The 25,724-nt window shown below is 43.1% G+C and overlaps 2 protein-coding genes across 7 annotated transcripts in view; one reads left to right on the top strand and one right to left on the bottom strand.

Moving 5' to 3' along the window:
- The window catches only part of SYN2 (synapsin II), a 203,441-nt gene that overhangs the window by 19,332 nt on the left and 158,385 nt on the right, over positions 1 to 25,724 (bottom strand). For 2 of the 3 annotated variants that reach the window (XM_032327577.1, XM_032327568.1), the window contains exons 5-10: positions 22,504 to 22,593; positions 11,561 to 11,623; positions 11,037 to 11,179; positions 7,006 to 7,080; positions 6,456 to 6,558; positions 4,303 to 4,452 (exon numbers count right to left, since the gene is read on the bottom strand). In XM_032327577.1, the coding sequence (XP_032183468.1) occupies positions 4,303 to 4,452; positions 6,456 to 6,558; positions 7,006 to 7,080; positions 11,037 to 11,179; positions 11,561 to 11,623; positions 22,504 to 22,593 (624 nt within the window). The remainder of the gene's footprint in view (positions 1 to 4,302; positions 4,453 to 6,455; positions 6,559 to 7,005; positions 7,081 to 11,036; positions 11,180 to 11,560; positions 11,624 to 22,503; positions 22,594 to 25,724) is intronic. The other variant, XM_032327558.1, reaches the window with a different exon arrangement.
- TIMP4 (TIMP metallopeptidase inhibitor 4) lies at positions 14,212 to 25,276 on the top strand. 4 transcript variants are annotated; one of them, XM_032327602.1, is made up of 5 exons: positions 14,212 to 14,889; positions 16,104 to 16,201; positions 16,610 to 16,724; positions 19,354 to 19,478; positions 20,108 to 22,510. In XM_032327602.1, exons 1-5 carry the CDS (start codon positions 14,751 to 14,753, stop codon positions 20,303 to 20,305), a joined length of 675 nt encoding a protein of 224 aa, XP_032183493.1. In that variant the 5' UTR covers positions 14,212 to 14,750; the 3' UTR covers positions 20,306 to 22,510. The 4 variants fall into 4 exon arrangements, with proteins under 4 accessions (XP_032183493.1, XP_032183523.1, XP_032183513.1 ...); XM_032327632.1 differs by lacking the exons at positions 19,354 to 19,478; positions 20,108 to 22,510 and adding an exon at positions 24,635 to 25,276 and having other exon boundaries at positions 16,104 to 16,179; XM_032327622.1 differs by lacking the exons at positions 19,354 to 19,478; positions 20,108 to 22,510 and adding an exon at positions 24,635 to 25,276.

Here is a 25,724-nt window from a genome sequence, read left to right as displayed (position 1 = left end):
GGAGTGTCTTTTCTTTGTGGGTGAGAGGCCCTCAGACCACACTACATAATATAAGCTGATGAGGTGACTCACAGTGGCCCCTGGGGCCACATGGTATTAACCTGACTTTCATGGATGGGGGTACTGGAGACCAATTTCAAGGAGGTGATCAATCAAGCATGTCTATGACATGAAAGCCAATAAAAACTGTGAACACTGAATCTCAGATGAGCTTCCCTGATTGGCACCATGTGTACTGTTACATATGGATGCTGGGAGGTTAGGACAATGGAATCTTCATGTTTGGAACACTCCCAGACTCTGACCTGTGCATCTTCCTTTATTTTTGATCTGTATCCTTTCCTAAAATGTAACTGTGAGTATAATAGCTTGAGGTAAATTATGTGAGCCTTTCCAGAGAATTCTTAAGAACTCTCTGAACTTCCTGTTCATGTCAAGAATGAGGGCAGTCTTGTAGAGGACTGTACTCTCAGACTGCAATTGGGCAGACCAGGTTTCATGTGACCTTAGAAATAAAAGGGATCTAGATATCATCTGATTCAATTTAATTCTTTAAGTAAGGAACCAGAGGTCTAGAGATAGGGAATGACTTACCCGAGGTCACATAACGTTATGACTGAGTAAGAATAACCGATGAGTATTCTGACTCCTAGTACAGTGTGCTTTCCGCAATATCATGTTGTAGTTTTGAATGTGATCCTGAGCAGGGAAAAGCTTATCCTTGAGTCAGTCTGACTTTACTACAAGGGATTGTTGCACAAGCTCCTATATTTAGGAAAGCTCATTCCTTACTATGTTTCTTGACCTGATTTGGATACATTCTAGACTTTTCTTGAGAATATTTAAGTTGCACTATGTAATGCTTGCAAAGTAAGGGGACTGTCCCAAAGAAAAGCTAACGCTTTTGGGGGGGGGGCAGTTTTTTTGGTGATTTGTCACTGAACTTTTATGTTACAGATATCATTTCTGTATAATTTAAATTTCATTGCTAGAAGACATTTTTTTGTTGTTCAAAAAAGACATTAGTTTTTTTGTTTTTAGTTTTTTTGTTCAGTCCTTCATTTTACATATGAAAACACTGAGACACAGAAACAGGAAGATATCTACCCAACGTCACTTGGTGGGTGGTAAGGGCAAGGCTGAATTCAGGTCTCCTCTGCATTCTAGTTCAAAATGACTTCCCTGTAGAAGGCCAAGAAAGTTTTGTGCACACTTCTATTTATAAAAGTACTTAAGGGATCCTCACAGAATCCCAGAACAACCTATTTTTGTTTATTTCACCTGGGTAGCATTGGGCTGTCTTACTCTGTCATAAATTCATTAAGGGGCAACCAGATGTTCTCTGTATTTCTCAGGGTTAAAGGGAAGAAAAGGGCTATCACTCTTCCCTAGGGCAGGCACAAGCAACAATCTGATAATCCCTAAGCTTTACAAAATCATGAAATCTAACCACTGTCTGATATTTTTTTAACCAGGAAAATCTTTTTTTAGCACCTCTTGTGAAGTACAACATTTAAATAATGGGCTTATATCTCTAACAATCAATTAATTTTTGTTCTCTTAACTACCCTACTATAATTCTCTGGTGACTAACATTCCTGATGTACAGAAAGAGATTCTTGTACTTGCCTGGAGGTTTGACACATGTGAGCCAGCTACAGAAGGTACAAAACACCCATATGAGCTAATGTATGATAGCATCCCATAGCAGGGGGCTACTCTCAACTTGGATGCCCAAAGTAAGTCGACTAGCCCAGGAGCTCCCATTTATCTAGCATGAGTAGGGATGGAAGTATTCTACTGAAAGAAATTTTCAGAGCTGAAAAGGTATTTAGATCCATTTTATATCACAGGTGAAGAAACTGAGATCCAGAGAAAGAAATGACTTACCAATTGTCACACTGTCTTATTTTAGTCATTTCTTAAAAGAAAAAGAAGAAGAAAAGAAAAGAAAAAATATTTATTTATTGATTTCGGGGTAGAAGAGGGAAGAAAGACAGATGGAGGAAGAGAATCCTAAAGCAGATTCCCCAAACCCAAGGGTCATAACTGAGCCGAAATCAAGAGTCAGGGGGCGCCTGGGTGGCTTGGTGGGTTAAAGCCTCTGCCTTCGGCTCAGGTCATGATCCCAGGGTTCTGGGATCCAGCCCCACATTGGGTTCTCTGCTTGGCGGGGAGCCTGCTTACCCCCCACCCTACCCCTGCCTGCTTCTCTGTCTACTTGTGATCTCTGTCAAATAAAATCTTAAATAAAATCTCAAATAAAATCTTAAAAAAAAAAAGAAATCAAGAGTCAGACACTAAACTAACTGATCCATCCAGGCACCCCTATTTTAGTCATTTCTACAGAAATAGTTCTTATACATTATATTACTAGTTTTCTTAAACAACATGTGGAATACTGACTTAAAATAAGCTGTTTCTTGGGGTGCCTGGGTGGCTCAGTGGGTTAAAGCCTCTGCCTTCGGTTCAGGTCATGGTCTCAGGGTCCTGAGATTGAGCTCCACGTCGGGCTCTCTGCTCAGTGGGGAGCCTGCTTACCCCCTCTCTCTCTGCCTACTTGTGATCTCTCTCTCTCATTCTGTGTCAAATAAATAAGTAAAATCTTTTTTTTTTTTTTAAAGCTGTTCTTTATGGTTCAGGTCCATTATTATGAATATCAACTATGCTCCTATGCTATGGTTCTGTGACATTCAAATGATAAGAACTAATTTGCTTCTATGCCATAATCCAGGCTGGCTTATACTCTTTTTCCCTCCCCACTCCTTTTCTTCTTTCTTACTAAAGGATTTCCAGACTCCAATTACTTGGCTTCTGAGGTTGTAGCATAATCGCAGCAAGGCACTGATCTTTAGAAAAGGGAGTGATGATCTTGAAGCCAGAGGTTGTAGGGAACCTAAGCCCTGAGGCTGCTTAGTTACTTAATAACAATAGGCAACCTTTTTTTTTTTTTTTAATCATTATATAATATATTTTATATACTTATATGAATAATTATACAATAAAATATGTATTGTCTTGATCCTTGAAGAAACAAATATCCATCTCCTAAAGGACAAAAAAGCCAGAGTGTTCTCTGGACTATAATAAGCTTACACACTGCATTCAGACATGGCACCAAGGAAATCTAGAGTTTTGTTCTGCTCCCTAAGTGTGGTCTGTGGGCCAGAAGCACGAGAATCACCCGAGAACTTGTTAGAACTATAGACTCGCAGATGAATAGGCAACCTTTTTGAGCATTTATGATACACTATATATATATACACTATATTTTAGGTTCTTCATTTAATTCTCACAATAACCCTAGCAGAGGGGTGCCATTGTCATCTCTGCTGAGCCACATATAAGTACTTTATCCAAGGTCACAAAGCCAATAAAATGGAGTGTCCAGGATTCAAATTTCAATACTTTTCTTTTCAAAGTCCACACTCTGAAATCACCATTCTATTCTATCTCCTTAACTGTTTGAAGTGTGATTTTGAAAGAAAGATTTCTGAGAGATTTTTATGTTCAAGTAATTAAACTTGAGGCCTAGAAAAGGTAGTAATTTCCCCCCAAAGTCACACAGCTATTTAGGGGAGAACAGCTAGACTAGGACTCAGTTCTTGGATTCTTTGTCCCAAGCTCTTACCACTTCATTATGCAAAAGTTCAGTGAGAAGAAAGCTGGGGGACATTTTTGCAAAGTGAGATATCTCCTAGATGGGACTTAAGACGTTGGACCCCTGCTTTTCTTTGGCCTGTTCTAGAGCCACAGAGCCCGAGCCACAAAAACTTCAGTGTGGATTTCCTACCAGACTTGGCATCTGGGATACTGCCACTGTGAATGTGACTGGCCATGAGTCACACACCATAGTCAACTGAAGAAAACTTCCTCCTCTCCCTTAGGAAGGAAAGCAGATTTCTAATTTGAGTTTACCTCATCATTCTCTTCCAGAATGAGGGACCTGACCCTTTCTTCTCTCTAAGCCAGCAGATTTCTGATAAACACCCTTCTTTCTCCACAAATGCAGCAGACCCCTCATAGACAGTGAACAGCTGGTAAGAGGTCTGACCCAGCCCTTCCTCAGAGACTTCCCATTTAAAAGTGGGAGTATCCCAAGAGAAATGGGCTCTGGTTCCCCAGAGACTTCAAGTTCAGAGAGAAGAGAACCAGTAAGTACTGGATCTATAGAACTGGTCAGTTCTATAGCTGATATTGCAGACTGCTAAAGAGAAGGCTCCTCTATCCTGGGGCCACCACAGTCTACAGCAGTGGGCTTGGGAATGGTTCTTGGGTCTCCAGTCTCTTCCTCCTGCTTACCTGTGGCTGCTGGGTGGTTAAGGGTCTCTGAGGGGACAGGACAGGGGTCCTGGACAGCAGCTGGTTCATCTTGCTAATGACTAGTTCAGTGATAAGTTGTCTGTCCTCCACCTGGTGTTCACCAATCAGTGGCATACTGCAGTCCATGACCTGGTAGAAGATGTAGCCCAGGTTAGGAAAGGGGCTGGAAAAATCAAAGGCCTACTTTCAGAATGAATAGAACTTAAGGCATCTGGGACAGATTGGGAATGAAACTGGTGTTCTTATCTTCAGTTAGAAGCATGTTCCTGTGCAGAATTAGGACCTTAGTCTCCCCCTCCAGCAAACTTTTGCTTTGGCTCTTCCCCCCAGACTTCACCGAGGCCAGGGCTCAGTAGAGTGTACAAGATTCATGGCTGAAGGTGGTAGGGAAAGGGAGACAGCAAGGTTTAGAGATTTGTAGGCAGGGAAAGCAGGAATACATGGAGGTCATTCCCTTAACTCTCTAGTTAGGAGTAGCCAGTTTTCATCTCTGGGACTTTTCACCCATGCAGTTTTTATCTCCACACAGTCTGCCCTTTAAACAACTAGATTTCTGCTTTTGCTCATGACCTGGGATGCCTTCCCTTTTCACCACCATCCTGATTCTTCCCATACCTCAAAGTCCAGGTAACTGTTTTCCTCCGTTAGGAAGTGGTTAGCTGGCTAACTAGGATAACAGACTCTGTAATCCAACTCTCATTTATGGATGAGAAAACTGAGCCCCACTGAGAGAGGGGGTGTGATTATTTAGAATGCTATGTGCCAAGTAGATCATGGAGTAGATTCTGAAGCCCACTTTGGGTTCCTGACACTAATCTTTTGCCAACCCACCAACTCCTGGCAAGGAGCCTTTCCTGCTCCCAGTAAGACTGGGCAGGAATATGAGTGAAGGATTCATATTGCTACCGACTTTCCCTTCAATCTGGGGAAAAGGGAGTCAGCAAATTGTGTTAGAGGACCAGGCTGAGTAAAGTATCTCCAAGGCTCAGAGAGATGCTAAGAATCCCCTGTGCCTGGTGGTGGGTATTATGGAGGACACGTATTGCATGGAGCACTGGGTGTGGTGCATAAACAATGAATTCTGGAACACTGAAAAGAAATAAAACAAAACAAGGGTGTAGTGACCAACATAGTATGGTACTGTCATAAAAATAGATACATAAATCAGTAGAACAGTATAGAAAACCCTGAAATAGATTCACATTTATATTAAAGACAAAGTGGTGTGTGGGCATATATATAGATTATATATATAGTATACATATGTATATTAATATTACTCAGCCATAAAAATGGAATGGTATCTTACCATTTGCAAGGTTATGAATGAAGCTACGAAGTATTACAGAAGTAAAATAAGTCAGTCAGAGAAAAATACTATATGATGTCACTCCTGTGTAAATTTAAGAAACGTAGGAACAAAGGGGGAAAAAGGAGAGAAGCAAATCAATCAACAGACCCTTAACTCTAAAGAATAATCTGATGGTCACCAGAGGGCACGGTGTGGAGATGGTTTAAAAAGGGTATGGGGATTAAGGAATGCTTAATCACTTGTAGTGAACCCCAAGTGTTGCATGCAAGTGTTGAACCACTACATTGTATACCTGAAACTACTATTAACACTGTACATTAACTAACTGGAATTAAAATAAAATCTTAAAAAAAAAAAAATCTTCTGTAACTAGGAAACTTGAGCTCTATCTAGCCCAGGCTGAGACACTGATTCACTCCATGGCCTTGAACACATGCTTATGGCATTAGGCCTTAGTTTTCTCATCTGCAAAATGAGCAGATTGAACCGAATGATTCCCAAGTCCAAATTTCTGAGACCCAAAATGGTAAATCACTACAGTCTTCCCAGGGGAATAGCATTAGGCTAGGACCCCAGGAACCCAAATGTGGCAACTCTTACCCAGCATGGGCCAGCCTAGCTGGTTGGAAACAATAGCTCCCTGCTGGTGGATGTATTTCACTATGCACATTCATTGGTTGTGTTGTCTGGGAACCATCCCCTGGCCTGAAAGACTCTGATCTAAATGTAGTTTGGGTCACCCAATAGCTCTCAAGCTAAGAGCTTGGCTTCTAGCCTTGGGTGTTGTCTCTTACTGAGATATTCCTTGGGCCAGACTTACCTCAAAAATGTAGTCTTTCCCATCTTTGCCATGTACAGCTTTGACAGCACAGATGTCCAGGCCACCAAACATCTCAGAGCAGGTGTCTACCCACAGCTTGTACCTGGAAGGGATGGGAAGGTGTTCTGAGGCTGGGGTGTTAGCTCATATCAAGCCTACCTGCTACTCATGATCTCCTTGGTGCCTCCATCTCTACCATCCCACCCCTTCCTCTCCCTGTCAAGCATATTACCCTCTCTACAGTGCTCTCTCACTTGAACTCCAGATTGAACCTATGTTTCCAGGCTTAAAGCAGGTCTCACATACTCTAGGTGGCCTTCGTTGGCTTTTCCAGTGCAGAGTAACTGCTCCTTTCTTGGAGCTTCTACATCATGTCCAGTCTTTATCTTCATAATTTAGCATATAACCCAGTCCTGCCTGATCTTGTTACCTGGTTGCTTGGCTCTTTGTGTTCTGTCCTGATTAGAGGCTTCCTTTGGGCAGGGCTCATTTTTTATACCTCTTCAGCTATGGAAGCTGGGCTGGGGAGTGGACTCCTTCTCTCACTCACCTGTCTGACATGGCGATCTGCTCCAGCATTGCAGAGCCAGTGTTTGTCTTCCAGTTGCCTGAGATCGATGTCCTCCTGCAACAAGGTCCCACAAGGATAGGATAGGCAGTGAGCCACACGAGCAAGAGGGGGGCATGAAACTTCCCAGAATTTTAGCTAACTGCTGCTTTTCTCACCTGCTTCTTGCAGAAGTAGCCCAGGCACCTGTCTGCTGAACTGAGAACCTGGCTGCCCTGCCAACCCCTACCCTCAATGTCCTTCTTCTCTTTGTAGTCCAGCCCAGACTGCTGTGGCTCTATGGAGCCTTCCCTAATCTTTTCAACCAGATGAACACTTGCTCTCCTGAACCTCACTTCCAGTCCTATATCTATTTTTTTATATTAGTTATTTGAGCTAAGCCTTAGGTCCACAAGTCATAAACTACTAGCAGCCTATCCACTTATCTGGGCTGACTGGGTATATACAAACTGAATTCTGTTGATCCTAGGGACACGCTCAGGACTCTTGTGAATATCTCCTCATGGCTTCCTTACTAGCTCATTTATTTGTTCATTCAACAGTTAATTTCTAAGAGCCTACAGTATTAACAATGTGACTCTGGACAAGTCAGTTAACTTCTTCAGGCTTAAGTTGCCTTGTCCATCAAATGCTGTTGATGGAATCAAGTCACCAACCTCCTCTCTGCTATGCCCTCTGCACCCTCTCCAACTGTGAGCAGGTGTTAGGGTCAACTAGTCTTAGACTAAATAGGAGGTGGCTGACCTTGCTTCTAGTTCTGGATTTTCTCTTGACTGGGTGGGTGACCATAGGTGAATCACTTTACCTCTCTGAGCCTCTTATCCCTGTGTAAACACAGGGTTGTTATAAAGATCAATTGATACAGATTTAAATAAATTGTAAAACACCAAAAACAGGACTTCCTAATTATGAGTCTTCATTCAGACACAGTCAAGAGAAAGAGGATAGCCTAGGGGACAGAAAAGCACTGTTCACAATACTGACAGAGCTGTTCACGTGCTATCCTTGTCACTTGCTACCATGTGGAGACTGGATGCATGTAGTAGTCTCTACTCAGCAGTTCCCAGGAGTACCTACCCCAGAGGTCTGATCTCAGACACTGATAAACCTAGATATACAGCTAGTTTTCAGAGCCCTGAGGTGACCCAGTGAGTCAACTGATATGGTATTAACAACCCCTCACTCTTGTACAGTACTGACTGCTTGCCAATGTTCTTCCCCCATAAACCCCTCACCAGAGTGCAAACCCCTGTTCTGAGCAGGCTGACATTCTCACCCCAACTTTATAGACAAGGAGATTAAGACTCAGAAAGGTTAAATGACTTGCCCAAAGTTGTATATCCAGTCAAATTAGACATTAGATAAAAAAAAAATTCCAAGACTCTCTGTTCCCTCCTTGCGCTGTGCTTCCCCTATACCACACTGCCTACTTCAGGGAAAAAAACAAAAAACAAAAAACAAAAAACAATGAACAGATGAGTGGCTTGCAAAATCTGAGTAGAGACACAAAAATAGATCATAATAAAAATAACACTGTCCTTCTAACACTGATGATTTATGAGTGTGTCCCTGTGACCAGGTTGGGCTCTTCAAGAGCGGGGACAGAGTCATTCACTTCTAGGTCCCCAGCACAGGGCATTGGTATATAATAGGGTTTTGGAAACTTTGAGTGAATAGTAATAATGTCCTTCACACTTCACACCTTTCTCTAACAATGAGATGCAGGGCACAGATCCATATAGGCCACTGGAGCAGGGGGAGAATCAGGGGGCACCTAGAAGCCGCTCAGGAACAGCTCAACTACCTTTCAGGACTTGGAGGTCATCTGACCTCCACAGAGGGATGCACATTATTACCTACTGAGAGTAGAGCAGGAAAAATACCCTCTGTCTACCAAATATGGCTGGTCTGAAACTCCAGAGTGAGAGCTAAGGGAGTAGGGAAGACTCTCAAACCATATCTTGGCTATTACCAGGTCAATTCCTTCTGAAAGCAAGGGGATAGCTCAAAGTTTGGGGAAGAGGAGCCAAGAGGACCTGAATAACTGTCCCTTGCAAATTAAAGAAAGTAAATGTTTTTTAAAGTTTCTTCAGTAGCCCACCCTTAATCAGTATTAGAGGATTCTCTTTTCTTATGCTTCTTTGAAATTACTTTTAGAAATCCTAACCTTTAAAAATGAGATATCTCCTTTTAAGGATCAAGACACTCTTGCTCTACTGTCATAAACATTTTGTGTTCATTTAGGGGATTTCGTCTTTTATTTTGTTATTATCATTATTATTTTAACTTAGGGGATTTTAAAAGTAAAGGATGGGAAATCTGCTTTCCTAGGTGCTTACACATACTGAATTTTCTGCTTCTTTTAGCTGCTTTTTATAATGGTCTTTTAAATTATCTTGTCTTACATTGCGTACAATTTTAAAACAATCCTAAATTCCTTTTTGAAGCAGCAAGACTTTAAATTAAAAACTATAAACTTGAAAAAAAAAGTAGTAATCTAGTAAAAAAGTAAAAAAGATTCTATTCTTCAGTTTTAATCAAGGGCTCTTCCCTGAATACTTAATGGGTGCTTACTCTGTGCCTGCTGCTGCACATGCTTTTAGGGGTGATTTCACGGTTCCTGCCCAGGGAGCTCAGAGAAAGGTGACAGAAATTCCCATTTGTGCAGAGCCTAAACCAGAGGTTTGTGAAGGGGGGCAGAGCTCCTAACTAATTCCAGAGGTGGAGGAGTACAAACACTGAAGGGGAAGACAGAAGAACAATGGAAATGAACGAGCAAGGGAAAGAGAATCCACTCAGTCTTAAAGTCTACTCAAATGCCGAGTGGCCAAGACCAAATTCATATATTAGAATGTTCTTGTTTATATAGGAAATACTACCCTGCAGGTTTTAAAAAGTGAGAGGCTCATATTTTCAAAATTGGAATTGTAAGCTATTTGCATGTATATTATAGAAGATTTATATAGATTTCTGGTCATCCAGAAATCTTTTTGTTCTTTCAAGTCAGATGGAGGAAACTTTTAACTTTGTATTCTGGCAGATGGACACAGTCATGTGGAGAAGTCACCTATTCTTTTCTTTTCTTTTAAAGACTTATTTATTTATTTGACAGAGAGAGAGTTCACAAGTAGGCAGAGAGGCAGGCAGAGAGAGAGGGGTAAGCAGGCTCCCTGCTGAGCATAGAGCCCGATGCAGGGCTCAATCCCAGGACCCTGAGACCATAACCCAGGCCAAAGGTAGAGGCTTAACCCATTGAGGCACCCAGGCTCCCCGAAGTTACCTATTCTTATAACCACTGGGTTTTTTATGCTCTGGCATGTTTTTAGGGTGATACATTTTCATTAGGAGTTTCTTAATCTTTTCTGAATTCTGATAACGGTGAATTCTATGGATTCCTTTCAATGTAAAAAAATACATAAGAGTCGTAAAGGTATAAAATAAAGTACATAAGATAACAAAGAAACCCAATTTTTAAAATAATTATCAAAATAGTTATCAAAATCTTAAACAAATCTGTGATTAGTAAAAAAATACATCTTTTTGTAAAAAACAAAACTATTTGCAGTGACAGGTCTAACAACTACCATGTAGTTGAGTAGCGACAACTACTGTGATTCTTGAGTAGTGATAAAAATAATTGGTATTTAGAGATATCAGTCATAACTGCAATATGAATCAAAAATGTCTGTGATTACCTTTAGCTTAAGTCACATGTGCTGTTGCTACTACTGTAGCCTGTTGCCATGGTTTATAACCGTGGAGATGTCAAATTTCACTTAGAGGCTAGTGAAAATAAATATTAATTTTATTTCTCATCTTAGTTCATTGGTCCTCTTCTGACTTGAAAGGAACTCAGACTGGGAGCCCCTGACTTGAAAGGCACCCTCTCTCTGGTCTCTGCCTTTTGGGCCAGATGAGGTTAAATGAGAATTGGCTGCTACCTGGAGGCTCAGATTTTCCATTGGGCTGAGGAGAAAGTGAAGAGTATCTGCTGGCACTCCGGCCCCACTCACATATAAGCCTTGTAGTTGTTGCCTATCTTCTGGACCCGGATGTCATACTTGGCGTCAATAAAAGGCTCTGCTGTGGCATATGTCTGGGTGAGGGCCACCACACTAGCAATGTCCTGGAAGTCGTAGTGGTTTTCCACTTTGACCTAACATTGGAGCAAGGCAGAGAAGGAGAAAAGGAGACATACAAACACATATACTGAGAGTCACAAGAGCTCTGAGCCTCTACACCCATCAAGATGTTATTCATCCAGTTGTAAACCTGGATGCCACATCTCCCTAGGATACACTTTCTTTCTAGCTTCCCCTCAAAGAGGGGAAAGGGCCCAAGGGCCCAAGCAAGTGGCCTTACTCTGCTTGTTGGAAGAGGTCTGTTTGGGTAACACTCATAATTCAGAGGGGCCAAATCATCTCCTTGGAAAGAATTCATGGAGAAATGAAGCAAACTAGTCCATAACCAGGCTCTCTAAAAAGTGCCCTTCTTGGCCTCAACCCCAAAGCACAACAAACCTTTACCATGGCCTTACCTTGCCCATGCCTGAGTGAGCATGGCCAATCTTCACCACCACAGGGAATGTGGGCAGTGTCAGCTGAAAGCAGAGGAGAAAGGAATGAACTGGTCAGAGTGTGCCTCACTCTCTATGGCATCGTACAAATATTTTCTTGGTAATACCCTTGGAAGGGTCCTTTAAAGAACTAGCCCAACCTACTTGTTTTTACAGATTAAAAAACAGTATGGAGTTGCCTCAAAAAGTTGAAAATAGAGCTACCCTATGACCCAGCAAGTGCACTACTGGGTATTTACCCCAAAGATACAAATGTAGGGATCTGAAGGGGCATGTGCACCCAAACGTTTACAGCAATAATGTCCACAATACTCAAACTATGGAAAGAATTTAGATGTCTATCAACAGATGAATGGATAAAGAAGATGTGATACACACACACACACACACACACACACAGGAATACTATGCAGCTATCAAAAGAAACAAAATCTTACCATTTGCAATGACGTGGATGGAACTAGAGGGTATTATGCTGAGTGAAATAAGTCAACCAGAGAAAGGCAATTAAATGATCTCTCTGATGTGAGGAATTTGAGAGGCAGGACTGGGGACCATGGTGGGTAGGGAGGGAAAAAGTGAAACAAGATGGGATCGGGAGGGAGACAAACCATAAGAGACTCTTAATCTCATAAAACAAACTGAGGGTTGTTGGGGGGATAGGGGAGTAGGGATAGGGCGGCTGGGTTATGGACATTGGGGAGGGTATGTGCTATGGTGAGGGCTGTGAAATGTGTAAACCTGATGATTCACAGACCTGTACCCTGGGGGGCAAATAATACATTATATGTTAATATAAATAAATAAATAAATAAATATTCTGTGGGAAATGCAGAAAACAAACAAACAAATAAAAAACCCCGAGGCCCATAGAGTGAGAGTGACTTGCCTGAGGTCACAGCATACAATTACCAGAACTGTAAGAACCCTGCTCTGCCACTCAGTACTTTCTATACCTTTAACATTGATTGCTTCAATATTCTCTGCATTATACAAATCCTAGGCAGGACCAGTCCTTAGCCAAAGAAAAGGAAAGGAAAGGAAAGGAGAGGAAAGGAGAGGAGAGGAGGGGAGAAAGGGAAAGGGAAGGGTAAGGGAAAAGGAAAGAAAGAAAAAGCATCTTTGAAAGGGTGAATTTTGTTGTATGAAAATTGTATCTTAGTAAACCTCAATTTAAAAAGAAATGTATCTTCGGAATCTTAATGCCCCTTTGTCATGTACCTTTTAGTACCCTCCCCTTCCCCTTCAAACATACAGCTTCCTACACTGAACCTGGGTTTTCTCCCTCACTTTCACAATGCTGTCACTGCTCATCAACACCTCAAACTCAACACCAAACACAGCTTAGGATGCTAAGGCCTCTTTCTGCCCAGTTTGGGGTTTGGAAGAGATCTGACTTAAGAATTCAACATGTAAAGGCACCATTAAGAGTGTAAACTCTATCCTGAGGTAGCCATATTTTAACAGAGGGACAATAGAAACTTAAAAGAAGAACTACCTTCCAAAGGCAGGATTTCAACTGGTTACAAAGTGGTGATGAAGGAAGTACTATGGTGGAGTGGAAGAAGCACTACACTGTTATGTCAGCAGACTTGCATTCTAGTCTTAGCCATTAGCTTTTTGTAAGTCACTTAACCTCACTGAGCCTTTGTCTTCACATTTGCCAAATGAAGAGACTGGACTGGATGCTTTTTGGGGTCTGTCCAATAATATATACATCAGGCTCTATTTTGGTTCGGGTGTTATATGAAGAATCAACTTGGTCATCAAATCTCATCTTTCTAACTCAGACTCAGCTCTCTTTCAATTTCCTTCTTTTCAAACATCACTACCACAACAAAATGAGAAGATGTCTTTTGAAAAAACTGAAGTTAACTCAGATAAAAAGGCAGATTCCCATGGGAATCTGAGGTGTGACCAGATGCTGGGAATACCTGACCGGAGGATTTCAATATTCCTGGCTGAGGCCAGTTGAAGCTGGGACAAAGAGCATCAAAGGGCCTTGGAAACACGTTCAAGCCTATTTAATGGAGAAGAAAGTGAGGCCCAGAGAGGCAAAAATTGCAAAGCTACCTTGTGACAGAATCAGGACCCAGCCTTCTACCTTCTAGTCCAGCACTGTGTGGAAATATCCTACAATAATCTCCTGGGTTTCTTTGTATTTGGAGACTTGGAGCACTATGCTCTGTCAAACAGAGCAGACAAGGCTCTGGCTGTAGTGACCCCATGTGCCTTGCTTCTTTATTTTCTGAGCTGTCCCACCTTCTATGACAAGGTATAGTCAGTCCAGTGAATAATGATATGAGATAGGAACCAGTGTGGTCTAGGATCTGGAGAGGGCTTTGAAGGTTTGCCCTAAGTGATGCGATATCCTGTGCTTTGAGCCCCCACGAAGAGCACTGTCTTCAGCCATCTGCAGAGTCTGAGGCTCTGGATATGGGAAAGAGTTTCTAAAGCACAGGCTGCTTTCTCTGACATCTCTCCCCACCCCCCAGCTGACAGCGCCAAGACACACACACACACCCCAACTTTCTCTGTCCTATTCCATTACTGTTTGCTGTTGCTTTGGAGCCTCATAAATAGGGCATTGAAAACACTTCCTGCAGCTGAAAGAAGCCCTGAGTAGCTTGTCTCATTCCCAGTGTGGAGCTCAGCAAGGGGTCCGTCCTCTCTGTCACTGTCTCTTTTGCCTGTTGTAATTCTGTCTGCCTCTCTCTGACTCTGCCTGTCTCACTTTCTGTTTGTGCCTCTCCTCACTCTTGTTCTTTCAGTGTGAATCACAGCCTATCGATCTTTCTGCCCTCATGCCTTTATCTTTGTTGCACTTGTCTTTCTGCCTTGACACCATCCTCTTTCCCAGTGTTTTTTACTCTGCTTCTATAAGGCTCGATTGCTTAGGCAGGGAAACAGACTAGGGGCCTCTCTCCTGGCTTCCCTCTTCCTTTTACTGAGCCTGCCAGTCAGGAGGGCTGCGGGTCCTGCAGCCGTGGGTGGCCTATAGCCAAAGGAGGGAGGAGCCCATCTGGGCGGGATTGGCCCTAGGTCCACCTCAAAAAGCCTGGGGCGAGGGGCACGACACGTTCTGGATGAGCCCCGGAGGGCCGGTTTGGTCAGACAGTCCCCACAGGCACAGTCAGGGCTTTGCGGTGTCATGCCCTGGAGCCCCCGGACCGCGCCAAGCTGGGCGCTGTTGCTGCGGCTGCTGGCACTGCTGCGGCCACCGGGTATGGTTGAGGCATGCAGCTGTGCCCCTGCACACCCCCAGCAGCACGTCTGCCACTCGGCGCTTGGTGAGTCCAGAGGCTGGAGAGGACCACAGCAGGGGGTGGTTGTGTGGGTTTGCTATGGGGCTGAGGTGAGCTATAGACCTGGAGTCTGGAGGGAAAGGGAGATCAAATGCTGCACCAGTTACCTCCCACTGGGGCTGATGGGTCGGGCAGGGCTGGTGCCATAGCAACCTTGCAAGCGCAAAGCCTGGCTGACTTGCAAGGAAATGAAAGGGACCCCCATAGCGACCCCCTCACCTCTGCCTACTGCAATTACCGGACTTAAACAAGAAGTCATGGGGAGCTATCCAGGGGCTGGATATTCTGAACTACTGGATGCAGGGAGAGGGAGACAGGAGCCAGAGGACTGGGCTTTCATTATAAACATCCCACTGTGTCCAAGCCTATAACTGATGTTTACTCCATGCACTGCCCTCCCCACCAAAAACCTTTTGTTCTTGATCTTTCCTCGGCCTGAAATGCACCTTCCCCTTCTCCTTAAATTCCTTGCAGACTTCTATTCATCCTTCAAGGTCTTATTCAGGTATCTTTTCTTCTTTGAAGATTTCCTGACTTCTTGGTGCTTCCATGGTATCTCTAACAAAAATTTTTGTACTCCCAGCATACTGTGCTGTTATCCTTTGTAAGTGTATTCTCTACTAGACCAAGAGTTCTGCAGGACGGGGGACCTTATCTTAATTATGTTTATGGACCTAGTACCTACTGTTGGGCCAAGCACATAGAAAGAATTTTATAACCAGTTTTTGATTAACATCCAAATGGCAAGAGACAAACTACCTCTGTATAGGGTCAGAATATATGTATTAATTCAATAACCATTTACCAATATCAGCTTTGGGTAGGCTCTCTTGAGGCCTCAGGCTATACAGGTAGATGACTGCAAACTGACTGTCCTCAAGGGGTTCCTCCCTCCTTCCTCTACCCTGATGCCCACCTCCAACCCACTGCAGTCTAGCTATGGAGAATTAGACTCTCAAATCGAGCAGGTAAAGTATAGAGATTATAGGATCCAGTACACCTGAGGAGTTTGAAACTTCAAGCAATTGTGGAGGATGAGTTTCCAGGTCCACACTTTTACACACGTTTCCCCTCACAATCCAGCAAGACCTAAACCCAGAATTCCCCTATAAAATTCTCCAGGGGTCCAGGTCATCCAGATCCCAGATGAACTCCTCCCACAGGTTGCTGAAGGTCCCCTCTTTTCTCTTCTTATGCAGCCATTCGGGCCAAAATCTCCAGTGAGAAGGTAGTTCCTGCTAGCACAGACCCTGCTGACACTCAAAAAATGATCCGGTATGAAATCAAACAGATAAAGGTACATGGGGAACAGGACAGGGCATCGAATTCCTTGGGCTGTTGGGAGGAGTGGGGTCTGTGTACTGGGAGGAGGGCTGGTTGGCAGGTAACCTGGCTCATTGATCATGGGGTATTGACGCTGAAGTGGAAGTGGCTGACGTTTGCGAGCAGGGCCCACAGGCCTTAGTGTCCATCCATTCCTACAGCTGCCTGTGCGTGGGGCTACTAGAGGTATTCCACCCAATTAAACTAAGGTTTAGATTTTTCTAAAGATAGAAATGACCCAGTTGGGCCATCTGTGTGTACCAAATCCTACTAGATTTTTGCTTAATTTCTTTTAGATTGAGAAATGATTTTTTTCCTGTTAAGATATAAAGTATACTCACTGACCCAACACACTGCTTTTTCTTTTGTAATTGCCTTTCAGATGTTTAAAGGGTTTGAGAAACTCAAGGATGTTCAGTATATCTATACACCTTTTGATTCCTCCCTCTGTGGTGTGAAACTAGAAGCTAACAGTCAGAAGCAATATCTTTTGACTGGTAAGTTGAAGACCAACAAGCAACCCTAATAGTCTCTGTCCTAAGGAAAGCAGTCAAGAAGGAGCCAGGGCTGTCCTTGGGCAGCAAGCTGAGCTAGGTGGCATTTTCTTGGGCAGAAAACATAGCTGTGTTCCTAAGAGCCAGCCTCTGAGTTGGGAGGAGCTGTGGTAACCTTCCTTTCAATGCTAGAGTCTTCGTTACAGTGATCTTGGCCACTGCTTCACTACTTTAAGGACAGGCTGCTCTTCCAGGCTCAGGCAGCTGGTCCCATTTTTAAACAGTTTTAATTGATGTAAGTTTGATATCTTGAACCAAAAATCCACTCCTCTGAAACTGCCCCTTGTGGGTTCAGTTCTGCCCTCTGCCCATGATGATCCTTCAGAGGCCCAAGGACCATAAACATGGGCACTCTAGCTCTAGGTCTGCTGCCCATGGTTCCCAGACCCCTTCCTAGCCTGGCCACCTTATCAAATGGGATAGAGCCTGTCTCTCCCCTAGCACAGGTCCCTAAACTCCCTAAACTGGACACTGCACTACAGGTGATGTCTTGATTCACAGAGTAAATGAGGATTGTGCATGTCAACCTTGCCCCCCAACACACATATTATAGTCACAGTGGCATTAATTTTAGATAGCTACATTAGGTCATGATATTGGCTCATAATGAGACTCTGCTAAATCACATCACAGGTCATATACTGGGGGTATAGTAAAGCACAGGCCCTAACAGGAGCCTTCAGTCTAACAAGTCTAACAAGTCTCTATGAACTTGGGCCCAGGCAGGCCTTCATACTCCTTTGGTTGGGACAGGACAGTTAAGAAACCACACAAGATTATGACTACATAAGTGAATGAATACAATATTAAATTATTTTGAAGTTCAGGGGAAAGGGGTAAGTGTGTGATTGTAAACAATTAGGGAAGCTTCACTCTGTAAGTGCAACCTAAATTGCCCCTAAAAGAAGAAAAATATTTGGAAAGAAGGCAAGGAAAAACAACAACAACAACAACAACACAGCAGGTGGGGATAACAGAAGGAATTTCCACCATCTGTCTATCCATTCAGCAATAAAGACCACCTACTCACTGCCAGGCCTTGGGCAGGAGGATGGAGACTCAGTGACAAGTCACAGTCCTCAAAGAGCTCATGGTCCAAGCTTGGCTCTTGAGAAATCATAGCTATTAGAAGTCACACTGGTAGGGGCTTTCCAGACCTAAGAGTGTAGAATTATGTTGATCTGGGAGCCTATGGTTGGGAGAGACAGAGGCAGAGCATGTCACTGAGCCCTTCATGTCCCAGGATTAGCAGACAAGGCTACCTCATTCACTCTGTGGGCCTAGCCCTCTGCCAGCACCGTGGTGCATCAGGGGAGGAGGAGATATGTTCTTTGCCCTCAAAAACATCAAGTCTTAACTGTGAGTGGGGATAAACAAAAAAAAACACAAGTCTACTGAGAAGTCATCAGTGGTGCCCATGCTCTCTAGGAGAAGACACAAGCTCTTTTGTCTAATGTTGAAAGCCCCTGTAACCAGAACACTGCTGACCTCGCCAGCTTTATCTTCAGCCAAGTGTGGGTAACATATCCCCCAGCGCTGAACTAAACTACTTGCAGTTGCAGAAAGTGTTTTGCTGGGCTGTGCCCCTCCACCCTGCACAGGGTAGTCCCTATGTCCAGAAGTCCTTTCCCTCATTTGTCTCACAGGGGAACTCCTATCCACCCTTTCAAAGACCAATACAAGCATCAGCTCCTCTGAGACACCTTCCTTGCCCCACACCCCTTCCACAGATGGAGATAATTGTGCCTTGTTCATTCTTATACTGCATCTTATACATAATCACACAACAGTATAATTTTTGCCTACTTACCTATCTGCCCTACTGGTTATTAAGCTCCTTGGGGGAAGAGATTCTGTCATATTTATTTCTGAATTTCTGGGTACCAAGTCGTAGTAGTTGCTCAGTGAATAATTGAGCGACTAAGGTTCTAAGAGAAGTGTGGGCTAGGGGTTCAGAGATGGCTCTGAGGACACTGTGGTACTGAAAAGGGCCTTTGGAAGTTAGGAAAGACTTTGATAAGTAAAGAGGGGACACTTTCCTATGGGGAAGAGGAGAGACTCACCAAGATAGGTATCAATGGGGCAGGACACCAGGCTATGTAGATACTGGGAAGGGTTGGAAAAAGTAAGGGACCTATTATTTATGGAACCTTCTGTGGGCCCAAGCTGTGCTGGGAACTTTACAGACATTCTCTCATTTAATCCTGACAACAACTTACTACTTTCATACTTTGAGCTGAGAAGTTATGTGACCTTCTTAAGGTCACATGGCTGTAAATGAGAGAAAAGAAGGCAGTTGCGTCAACAGTCTGACTTTAAAGTCCATGTTTTTCTCTCTACACCACTAAAGGAAAAGACCTTCATCCCACAATTCTCTCATACAAACATAATCTGTTAATATCTTTGATATAAAAATTATAAAGGTTTTCCTGGTTCTTTCATTGAGCCCCATGTCACCACTGCCACCAAGAACCATTGAAGAAATTGTAGTTCTGGTCTCTTTGCGGACCTGGGCTCCTGGAGCTCCATGAGCAAATTCCTCATGCTAGGTTTTCCTCCATTACCCCTGAAGGTCAGGTCCTCAGTGATGGAAAAGTCTTCATCCATCTGTGCAACTACATCGAACCTTGGGAGAACCTGTCCCTTTTGCAGAGAGAAAGTCTGAATCACCACTACCATCTGAACTGTGGCTGCCAAGTAAGGGAATATCCATTTGCAAGGTCTTTTGGGGCTGAGGGAAGGGTCTTGAGACTTGCAGCCATATTCCTTCCTTTGTGCATGCATTTATTCACTTATTGTACTATATTTGAAATCTGCCATGGATCAGGCACTGTATTAAGTTGGAGATGGAAAAGCAACATGGCCCATAGTTCATGATCTCAAAGTACTTACATTTTTGGCTGGGAAGGTGGCTATCATATAAAGAACGAGATAACATAGCTACTGTTTAGAGAGAGTCTACTTTTTGCCAGGCCCTATAATGATGTATTTCCTTAAAATATTTAATTTAGTCTTTATAACAAATTTATGAAGAGTTAAGATTTCCATTTTAAGGTGAAGAAATCAATGCTGTAAGAAGTGATCTGCTCAAGGTCAGTGATGGACCAATGACCTCAGGCCTGTCTGACTCAAGAGATATCATTTGAGAGGCAATACTGTATATTAGGAGATGGGGAAAGGGAACTCAGAAGGAAGTTTAGGGACTAGGAAAGGCTTCAGGAGTCAGGGGCATTTGAGCTGGGTTGTAATGATATGTAGGAGTCTGAAAGGCAATAATGGAAAAAGGACACCATACTCACGTTGATGTTGTGTGGCTATGACTCTAGATTACCACCTGCTATACAGTGCCCTGTACCATCTCAGCTCCCAACGAGTGCCTCTGGACAGACTGGCTGTTGGAACGGAAGCTCTATGGGTACCAGGCCCAGCATTATGTCTGCATGAAGCATGCTGATGGCACCTGCAGCTGGTACCAGGGCCGCCTGCCCCTCAGGAAGGAGTTTGTTGACATCATACAACCCTAATAGGGGCCAGTGACCATCACACTCCTTCAAGCATCCTGAAGCCCAAGCCATTTCTCCTTCCCTGTGGAGCTCTGGCTATCACCATCCGCCTCATCACTGCCAGCCAATGGAAAGTACCAAGTGGATGGTCTGGCTAGTGTTAGGATAGGGATGGGGCATGTTACAGCTTGGGTCCAAATGACAGCCCAGCACCTGTCAAGGGCCACAGAAAATAACATCACTTTTCTAGCCAGCCTTCAGCCCATCTCCCCTGTGCCCCAAACCCTTTTAGGCTAGCTAGTAACAGAAACCTGTTACTGAAAGTTTTGATTTTGGCTTAGTTTGTTTTTGAAAGCCAGAACTGTTCCCTTTTCTCCCCAGGAGAAAGCCAGAACTATTCCCTTAACTGATCTGATAGGGGAGAAATGGTGATTATTATACATATGAGATAATGTAGCACTGTGATGTACAATTCCAGAAGGTGGGCTGACAGAATCAGAAACAAGCTGATTTGGAGGAATGAAATGAACAACCCACTATGGCTATATGTCCTTTACTCATGTCCCTACGCATCCTAATCCTCTCATATACTTTTTTCTGTTTGGGGAGACACTTGGGGGAATACAGTCACTCACTGTGAGACCTGCAATGGCTTAACCTCATTCTACATGCTATAATCTCCTCTATACCATTCCTAGCAGAGAATCTGGTCCAGTTAACATAACTCTTTGGACAAGAATAGACTTAGGTATTGTCTCCAGGTCAACTATCTTTAATGTCCTCAACTGATGTCCATAAAGCTTCTCCTCAATTTCTTAAAGAAAGTCTTCTCTACTAGATTACTAAGGTCTTTATTCCTAATTCAGAATTTTTTTTTAAGCCAAAAAAGCCTTTCTCTTGTAGAGATGAAATTCCCCTTTAGCTTTTGACACCTCAGAGAGATCTTAGGAGGTTCTTTCTCAAGGGCCAATTTTAGGACAGAGGACATGAGAGAAATAACACAAAGACACTTGGGGGAGAAAGATGGTAGGTGGGGAACATATTTTGCAACTGTTACAACTGTTCTCACTGGTCAGCCCTGCTAGACTTTATGGCAGGAAAAAACCCAGCTTTGCTCCCTGTCTGCCCTAAAGTTCACTCCCCTCCACCACTGTGTATTAGAGTACTTAGAACTCTAAGTACTGAGCCCTTAGGGTTCCTTAGATTCTGCAAGGCTTCCTGGCTTGCCCTGAAAGAGAAAGCTCTTATGTTCATCTCAAGGATTTATGAAGGATGAGGGCTTAAATTTCCAGAGCCTCTCCCTGGCAAAGATGAATAAGGTAGTTCTTTTCAAGGCTCAAGTTTACTATTCATCTTTTGTGTGTGGTTTGCTAATAAGCAGGGTTATGACCAATATGCCAAATGAAGGCTCTTGATTCACAGAAATGGTTCCAATGGAGATCCTTTTTGGAGCAGGGCTCTCTGTCCCACAGTACGACACTGGAATGCTATGGCAGAAAGTCTCCATTGGTGGGTTAAGCAGGATCATCAACTGACCATGCAGGCCTGGGGCAGAGAATGTAGGGACAGAGAGGAAGAAGGGAGTTGAGCTAGAGGTGGTCATAAAGAAAAAACATTAGTTGTAGCCTCCTCACCACCAACCATGCCATCTCTCTGTTCCTTCTGACATCCTAGCATGGCCTCAGAGAAGGCATAATGTTAACCCAGTCAATCTTGAGGAAGCCAGAGGAATGGAAGGGGCTGGTGAATAATTATAGGAACAACATCTTACATCTGAGTTGTGCTTCACACTTTTCCAGAAGGCTATCACCTAATCTCACTTACTTTTTATAAGTACCGTATTAGATATCCTGGTCAGGAATAATTATGCCATTGAACTTTCCTATTGAGAAACTCACACACAGGGAATCTAACTAGTCCAGTGATATGTGGCAGGGCCAGGGCTAGAACCCCAAACAGGAGGATCCTCTGATTGTTGATACACAGATTTATTAGTTTCTCAACTTGATAAAATGCCCAAATTTCTACTCTTAGCTATTTGGTCTCCAGACTTTGGAAACAAGGGGTTATCAATTAAAATTCAGCTGCTCTAGCCCTATAATTTAATCCCAACAGAGTGTCTGGCGTTGAATGCTGAGGCCCTCTTTAGGATCCCATAATCCCCATGTGGCTCAGAATGTAAACAGCAGAGGAACTAAAGTCCCCACTCAATCACCTACCATCTCTTTATGGTTGGGGTAGTATGTCTGCTCAATGAGTGGGAACTTTTCTCCTCCCAATGTCTTGTAGATGGCCACCAGCTGGGCAAACTGCAAAAGAGAAGCAAATGATTCAGCTTATCTAGACACTGCTTTAGACAAACATCAATCTATCAAATATTTACTGAGCATTTGCTCTGTTGGGGACTTTGAACAAAACACTGAGGATATAAAAGGTGTACAATTCTTGTTTTTAAAGAACATATGCACTGGGTGTGGTACATAAACAATGAATTTTGAAAACACTGCAAATAAAATTAAATTAAATTAAAAAAAAATAAATTAATTTTTAATCATTATTTAAAAAATTTAATAAAATCAAATTAAAAAAATAAAGCAGCCAAAAAAAATAAAAAGAACATAAGCATTAGTTGGGGAAGGGAGGGAGAATGCACTAACATTCATTCATTATCTATACAATTTTACAGTATTTCATTCATTCCCCATATCAAATTGATGAACTAGGTATTTTATCATCTTTATTTTACATATGAGGCTCAGAGATGGTAGAATAGTTGCCTGAAGTCACAGAACTACAAAGAGGTGAAGCTGGGATTGAAATTTAGATCTCTAACTTTAAATACATGCATCTCTAGAGATGACAATTGATAAAGCTAGATATGTAACATGGGGACAAGTCTTGAAAGTTCCAATTCTAAGAAAGGAATGGTAGCTGTTTTCTGCAAACAGTATGGAGTCATAAGAATTGGAGCAGGGGTCATGAATAAAGCTGTTCTTTAGGAAGATATTGATGCTCATGGTATGCAGGATAGACAGACCTAGATACTCTAGGACTTATTACTCATCTAAGAACTGAATTCTGGATCCTTTACCTAGGAGAATCCAGAACAACTCTATGAAGAGGTGAGATACACATACTTACAGTCTGAGGGTTGAAAAGCCTCAGGCAAACATCTAGCACCCCCTGGAGTTCCCTGTCCCCACATTTTATAAGTGAAGAAACTGAAGCCCAGAGAGATCACTTGCCCAACGTCACATAATAGTTGAGGCGGGATCATAGTCAGGCCCCTTTATTTCCAACCTATAACTCTTCCGGCTGCCTTTCAGACTCTGCAGAGACCATGCTCTTCCTGTAGGAAACACATAGACTTTTCTGCTCAATCCATTCAAACACACACCCACCCACGCACCTAGCTTCATTATTTTTGAAATGCTGGCAGCAGGGGTAATCCAGCATCTTCCCTGTAGTGCTACTTAGGTCAGTTTACACTTGAAACCACTGATATCTGGAACTGCTAGAAGGAAAAGTTGCCAGATTAAACTTGCCTTCTATTTATCAGAGAAAGGAAAGCTAGAACATTTTTCAAAAGCCTAGCTCCTATTCTCAATAAGGGATGTTGGTACAGTGGGGCCAGGGGAGTGTGGGGGGAGGAGTAGAAACTTAGAACTGGGTTGTTAGAAAACTGGGTAAGAGTCTTTGGGTTCTTGTTCTGCCTTGAACTCGCTAGGTGTCCTTGAGCAAATGATTTCTCCTCTCCAGGCCTCATTTTCTTCATAAAAAAAATGAAAGGAATAAGTTTATCAGTTCCTCAAAATTTTTACCATAAAGGAATATCATTTTATTATATTTCCTCCCAAACTCCATTATCAAACTGCAGTTTAAGTGATCATATATTGTGATCCTTTTGTTGTCAGGGACAGAATTTCATTATTTTTGAAATGCTGGAAAATGTTGGAATTTCTGAGTCACTCCCATTTGTGACACGGCTGGTGACTATAGATCTTGAGAGCCTCCTCTAAAACAGAAAAGTATGATTCAGGAACTCTTGAACACTGAAGATTTTATTATTGAGAGACTTTAGAGAGTCTCTAGACCAGATATCTCATTTTACATATGAGGATACAGAGGCTAGAAAACCAAAGGGCAGCATAGGTTACCAGATCATGCCTGGAATTGGGACTGCACTAGGACAGCAACCAGGTAGGTCACGTCTTGCCCCATTGCATGTTTCACTGTACCTTGCTGTCCTTGCCATTCTTAGTTTTTCAACTTGCTTTGACTGTCAAGACAAACCCCTCAGACCTTTCTTGCCTTCTCTGATTCTCTCCATCACCCCATCTGACCTTTAAGTCCTGCCTGCCCACCTGGGCCACCTTGGATTCCTGTTCTGCCTCTGGATATCTGCCTGAGCTCCCAAGGCTCTCCAGCATCACCAGCAAGCTGATGCCAGCTCTGCCTAACAACCTCTGTCCTGCTGCAACCCACGCCCTGGCATGGCACCAAGGCATGTGGGGCCTTATCTTTCCAGCATGTGGGAGAGTTACACAGACACCACAGCAATGCCAGGAAGGCCCACGGCAAAATCCCAGAGTCCTGGGACAGCAAGACTAAAATGGCAGCCAGTTCCCAGACACTAGTTAGGTCCCTGGGAGCTTACCCTACCCTACTCCACTTTATCTCCAGCAGTCCCTGTCTGCTCAAGGTACTGGGCTTGGCATCTAACCCCTGCCTCCTTGGAAACTTAGATTAAGTCACAAGTACACAGTTACCAATTAAACAAATGTAATATCTGATAAGGGTTATTTCCTCTATGCATAGACAAAAGAATGGATTTAGGAGCTGGGGGTGGTGTTGGCAATGAATAGGAAGATAATGTTCATTATCACCACTTCTTCATTGAATCAGGAAAGACTTCTTGGAAGAAATGAGATTTCAGAATCAGTCTTGAGTTTAATATGTTATCCTTGGCCCTCCTGGAAATAAATGCTTTAATTCAACTCCTGTGCCTCTGTCTCTAAAATACCCAGATGGAGTGATAGGATTTTTAGATAAATTTGCAGCAATATGGGATGGTGGCATTCTTACTTTCTCTGGAATATTACTTTCACTGATAGGGCCACTTCTGCTTCCAAAATCCTAGGGCACAGCCTGCCCTGACCAATATATAATAGCAGATGTGCTCAGAGACACAAGGTAGATAGAGCCTTAACCACCCAACTGAGGTCTCTCCTCACACCAAGAACAGTCACAATAAAGAAAGAGAATATGAACAAAAGTCATCATCTCAGAGGAACCCTCCCTTCATGGTCACCAAATTTGTTCACTTCCATTAACAAGTAGAGAACAATATATAAAATGTCATTAGTGTGGCAGCTGCTTAATGAAAATGAAGGGAGAACTTGGTGTCTGGCCAGGGAGCCTTGCTGTTCTCATGTGATGC

The sequence above is a fragment of the Mustela erminea genome, chromosome 1 (genome assembly GCF_009829155.1).
Source record: "Mustela erminea isolate mMusErm1 chromosome 1, mMusErm1.Pri, whole genome shotgun sequence".
NCBI classification, from domain to species: domain Eukaryota; kingdom Metazoa; phylum Chordata; class Mammalia; order Carnivora; family Mustelidae; genus Mustela; species Mustela erminea.
This window is presented reverse-complemented; position numbering and strand designations above follow the sequence as displayed.